The sequence below is a fragment of the Sorex fumeus genome, unplaced genomic scaffold (genome assembly GCF_029834395.1).
Source record: "Sorex fumeus unplaced genomic scaffold, SorFum_2.1 ptg000006l, whole genome shotgun sequence".
Taxonomy (NCBI): Eukaryota; Metazoa; Chordata; class Mammalia; order Eulipotyphla; family Soricidae; genus Sorex; species Sorex fumeus.
In genome coordinates this window covers 28,183,932-28,189,931 of record NW_026606063.1, presented here as the reverse complement: position 1 = coordinate 28,189,931, position 6,000 = coordinate 28,183,932, and the positions used below count along the sequence as shown (strand labels likewise).

The window sequence follows — 6,000 nt, the reverse complement described above, 5'->3', positions numbered from 1 at the left end:
TTCTGATAACGGCTTCCATTCCTTACAGACACGACTGACTGGTCATACATTTTCAGGACTGACCCTCTTGCTTACTAAGGCTCTGCCCCACTCTTAAGGCTCTTTAAACATCAAGGCAGGTGATAACCCAGGGCTCTTCCCAGGATAGCCAGTGCTTTCATGGAAGTTACCTTCACTTTTTAGACCCATTCTTTTTTTGCATTTTTTTTCTTAAACTGCACAGCGGTAGGGCATTTGCCTTGCACACGGCCGGTCCAGCCGACCCGGGTTTGATTCCTCCGCCCCTCTCGGAGAGCCCAGCAAGCTACTGAGAGTATCTCGCCCGCATGGCAAAGCCTGGCAAGCTACCCGTGACATATTTGATATGCCAAACACAGTAACAAGTCTCACAATGGAGATGTTACTGGGCCCTCTAGAGTAAATTGATGAACAACAGGAGGACAGTGCTACAGTGCTACAGGGCTACCTGTGGTAATCTGGTGAGTGTCTTACACGGTGGGGATCAATATCAAAATTACTATCAAATCAAATGTACTGTGGTAGGGGTGGATCTTTTTAAAGCCAATTAAACCTTTACTACTGGACCATTTTAGAAACTAAATTTTCCCAATCACCCTGAGTTCCAATAAAAATGCTTATTTTAAAGACTAAGAATGGGCCACTTGTGAAATGGTGACAGAATATATTAAATTAAAGTTACTATTTAAAGAAATAAAATTTAGGGAATAATTATTTTTGTTCACTTTTTCCCTGAGAAGTACATAATTAACAAGAAAATATAAATATGACATCGATTGATTATCTCTGGAGTGATTTTATGACAAATGAAATGCAGAGAAGAATGCACAGAATCCTATTCTGTTGATTAAAAAAGGTCATATTACAATGAATTTCTTTTCACTTCAAAGTAGTAGAGATATACCATTTTCAATTCTTCTGAGTAGATGTAAAGTATGATTCCTTACAACATTCCACACAGATACATTTATTTGATATAGCCAAAAAAATTTCTTGAAAAGTCATGTTGAGAATTAAAATTATTTCTTGGTTTTTCTTCTAGATTTCACACTATTTCATGATTATTTTACCAAAGTTCAGAAAAAAACTATCAAAAATCATTTTATACAATACTAGTTGATCCATAGGGATTAAAATAAGACAGTTAATGTCATTGTCTTCAAAGTAATAGGAAATTTATCAATTATCTTATTTTCGGGCCATGATGAAACTCAATGAGCATCTAACAGGTAAAGTGATGTACGTTTAGAGGCCAAAAAAAAAAATGCAGTCAAGTAATACAAATAAGTGGTGAGTATCTGTAAAGTGTCTAGATAGACTGAACAAGAAGTTTTTATTAAGCTTTTTTCTCTTTTCATTTATGGCAGGCCTATGCTTGTCTTTTAATTTCCAAGTTTAATTCCTTAAGAGCGGTCAGATTCTCTTTGGTTTTAATAAGACGCTGAGGAGACACTAAGTAACAGATACTTTTCAGGATTATGGTTTTCTATCTTCTCATATTACACCACTAGAATAATTTCAGTGCAGGCTGGGAGTGGGGTGGGCGATGGAATAGAGAACTTTATTCAGTTATCTGTTTATCTGGGAAGGAAGAGAGCACGATTAAGGTGGAACAGGTGGAAACATTTACCTTTAGGAAAATAATTTATATAAACAAAGAGTAGGATGCTGAAGTTTTAAAAAGGTACTAATACTTTCTGCTAATTGAGACCTCAAAAGCCCTAAGTACACTTGCTTTTGCTTTCTTCTTTAAATAAAATGCTCTGTTGAGTCAGATAATAGTTCAGTCTTTAGCTTGATTTGAAAATTTATTAAATGTCAAAAATTAAAAGATGCTACAGACGTCAGGTTCATTGGCTCTCAAAAACTAGACATTTACAAGAGGCCAGAACTTGCAATTCTCAAATTACTGCAGGGGAAGGGCTTGTGCCTCACCTCAAGAAGGCAGGCAGGGGGTCCTGGCTGGCTCCCAGAACACAGATTGTTCTGTGTTCAGCAAGATTCAGAAATGGGATGCAAGGGTACAATGAACAGAACATGTATCTGTCTTCAGGCTTCGACATATGGAGCCCCTTATCCCTGGTCAGAGTTTTAATGTTAAAACAAGGAAACTAGGAAAGGATCAACTCAAAGACCCATTTTGGTATTAGCTGGGTTAGTTTGGTCATCTTCTGTCTCTTTTCTGATAAACATTCTATTTCCTTGTTCCTAACAGCTCAAATACCATCTATGTTAGCCTTTAGCACAGAGGGAGGGAGGGACCAAAACATGGTCTCTAATTTCATCTGTCTCTGGTGTCATAAATACACTTAGGAAAATAGCACAAGGCTTTGTCCAGGCAAACTTTGTGCTAAGGCATAAGCGCCTTCCTCAAAAAACTGGGAAAGAGAGTTCTGATCCCTCACACAGAATGTCCTCTCCTTTGTAACACATAAAGAAACATAAGAGGGAATAACAGTTGAAAGTTATACAACAGAACAGTCTATAGAACTGAACCTGGGGGGGTGGGGGCGAAAAGGGTTGTGTTCTGAGACAAAGGTAGATAGAAGCAGGTGTTCAGATGGAGTGTGTGGTGTTGGACCTCTATATGCACGAAACCCTTCCATTAGAGGCAGTGTCAACCATGGTGCCACAATTTAAAAAAAAAAAAAAGAAAAAGAGGTCTAACCGTATATTTCTATTTTTCAAGTTTTTGAGAGCAAAGAACCTGGAGTCTATAAAGAAGAGACATAAATAATTTAGCTCTTCGGTAAAATAACTTAAAGCCAAAAAAAAAAAAGGGAAAACAGGAAAATAAATTCTACTAAAGCTTCCCAGCGGCCCTGCCTGCCTCTCTTGCAGCTGTGATTCTGATCAGTGTCCAGGATTAGCTTATCACCGCCCTGACGTTCTCTGGGGCTTGGGCCCTGGGGCAGGCTGGGCTCCCGCCCACTCTTCTGCTCTTACTGCCTGTCACCGCACAGTTCTGTGGGATCAAAGGAGATGCCCAGGAACTCAGGGCAAGATTAATATGGAAAAAAGTGGCCCGTAAAAAAAAAAAATACATTTTTTTTACTTAGAGTATTGAATACCCACTAACAAAAGTGAACAGTAAAACAATGTGAGAACTTAAGAGTTTATAAAATAATTTATATTATTCTCAAAAAATGTGGACGAACCCAGTGAACTCTTCTTCATTTCTCTAAAACTTGCCCAAATATCATGGAGAATATCAAGGATAAGAAAGGAATTAAGCCACACAGTAACATTAGTGGTTGTCTCAATCTACCACTATTTTTTCATAACTATTTTAAAAGTCTATACAATTTAGGCTTGAAAAAATCTCACTGAAAAAGTCAAAAGTTGTAAGTTACTATATCTTCTGAGACAAAAAAAAAAAGTTCATTTCTTACATAATCACAAAGACTACAGAAAAATGAGGGCAAGAAGCATACTTGTGCTGGGTGCCTGGGCCTGCACACCGGGCCTAGTGCCAGTCACCCCTCAGTCTAGCTCTGTCCCTGTGGTGCTTCCTTCATTCATGCCTTCCTTCATCATAACTCCCCTTTTTAAGAAAATAAGCTGAGAATTCCCATTACCAACCTTTAATCATGTTTAAGAAATTCGTCCTTGAAGGGTTCTTTTACTGACACAAGCAATTTGACTCTTCAAGGAAACAAGCTACCTTATAATTTGGCATCCGTTACTGTTTACAGTTTCACGGCATACTATGTTCATCTTAGATACCTTGAGAAACCCCTCCGAATACTGAGAAATTTATTGCATTTTTAAAGTATCCACAATCTTATAAGAGCCTTTTCAAATTCCTCCAAAATTCCTTCATAACATACATCTAACATTGAAAAAGTGTTCTCACAATGTTACACTTGAAAATACCATTTCAGAACAATTTTTAGGAAGCTGGAGATTTAAGGCAAGACATTCAGTTGGAAAAGTTAATCTCTCAATCATCCAGATTGACACAATTGCGTTTCCATTTCCTCTTCTTCCGTGCCTTGGGATACGCAACATACATTCAACAACAGGGCACACATATGACCCTATGGACATATGTTGAGGTCCTGAGTGCCCATTTGAATTAATGGAGATATTTTATATAAGGCATGGCCCACAGGGACATGGTTTGGGAAGGATTATTTCATTCCATTTCCTATCAGATATACAGGAAATTCCCCATCTATAACTGTCTGATTTCACCCCCACTTTCTTTTCAAACAAACACAAACCCCTTGAAAAGGTGCTAAGATTGGTTCCTGTTAACATACAAATTATAGCCATCAAAGCGTTTTTCCATCATTGCTTTAAAGGTGAATGTCTAGAGGCTCTTTCTTGATTCTGATTGAAAACATTGTTTGTTGTAGAAAAACTATTGTGTCCCAAAGACTTTTCTCTTTCATCAAACTTTTTTGATCGTGACAGCTGCACATTTTCATTTTCGTGTATATTCTTTTGTCTTTGAGATTTTTTCACTGGCAACAATAATAATACTAAAATACCAACAACATGAAGGCAGAAATACCAGGAGCTGAAAGAAAAAATAAAGTTTATTAAAATTTGATGATTATCGATGCTTAATAACTCACCTGTCTAATGTCACCCACCTCCCTGGATGTTTATTTGCTATAGTAATCTTTTACATCCCATTCTCCACTAAATGCTGTGTAAACTAGACATGTGGGCATAAAACACTGTAACCCAAGTGCTTATAAGTATGATACCAGATTACTGTCACTGTCACTGTCCTCCCGTTGTTCATCAATTTGCTCGAACGGGTCCAGTAACGTCTCCATTGGAGACTTTGTTGTTACTGTGTTTGGCATATCGAATACATCACGGGGAGCTTGCCAGGCTTGTGCGGGCGAGATACTCTCGGGAGCTTGCCGGGCTCTCTGAGAGGGGCGGAAGAATCGAACTCGGGTCGGCCATGTTGGCTGCGTGCAAGGCAGATGCCCTACCTGCTGTGCTATTGCATGATTAACCAAATTACTCCTGCACTTTCTTATCACTTGCTTGGTTCTTTCAGTCATGAGTTCCAGTTATCATTTCATAGAAATCATGCTATCATAAGTTCATTCTGTATATTACCTGTGATACTAGCACAGCGGTAGGGAGTTTGCCTTACAAGCGGCCAACATGGCCGACCCGAGTTCGATTCCTCTGCCCCTCTCGGAGAGCCCGGCAAGCTACCAAGAGTATCTCGCCCGCACAAGCTTGGCAAGCTACCCATGATGTATTCGATATGTCAAACACAGTAACAACAAGTCTCATGATGGAGACGTTACTGGCCCGCTTGAGCAAATCGATGAACAACGGGAGGACCGTGATAGTAGATTTTATATTTTCTTGTGTCATCTAGCCATAGCTAAATAGAACAAAAACAAAAAGATACTTCCTAGGAGTTGTACAACTGTAAAAAATAATATTTTAAATCTACACAATCCAATATTGAGTAATGCAAAAATGCAGGATTAAGTGGAAGATTGCTTGCCTCGAATGAATGAAGACCTGGTTTAATCCCTAAATACCCCTGTCCCCACAAAAAGGAGGGCTACCGAGGACAGCCAGTCAAGCATCCTCCCGTATTGGTTACTATCTCTCAGCACATTATAGCTATTCTAATGAATGAGTAACCAGTAAGAAATACTGCTTCTTGATGACAGACTTAAAGAAGGGTCACATTATTAAAACTATTAGTAGAAATACAATTTCCCATATTAAGCAGAAACCAAATGTGATCTACACTGCTAAAAGTTCAAATGACTATAAATAAAGTAGTTCAGATGTAAAAATCAAACCAAAGTTTAGACATTAAAAAGTCTGGATTTATTTATTGGGGGAACCACACCCAGTGGTGTTCAGGGATTACTCCTGAGTCTGTGATCAGGGATCACTTCTGCTGGTGCTCAGAGAGGGGCGGAGGGTACTGGGGATTGAACTGATTGGACACATGCAAGGCCTGTACCATGCCCACTGTATTATCTC

At 38.8% G+C, this 6,000-nt stretch overlaps 1 protein-coding gene across 1 annotated transcript in view; it reads right to left on the bottom strand.

Moving 5' to 3' along the window:
* Positions 1 to 3,070: 3,070 nt before the first annotated feature.
* MBOAT2 (membrane bound O-acyltransferase domain containing 2) overlaps positions 3,071 to 6,000 on the bottom strand; it is a 142,751-nt gene continuing 139,821 nt past the window's right edge. Inside the window, exon 13 of the mRNA XM_056124133.1 lies at positions 3,071 to 4,543. Coding sequence (XP_055980108.1) covers positions 4,312 to 4,543 — 232 coding nt within the window. The 3' untranslated portion in view covers positions 3,071 to 4,311. The remainder of the gene's footprint in view (positions 4,544 to 6,000) is intronic.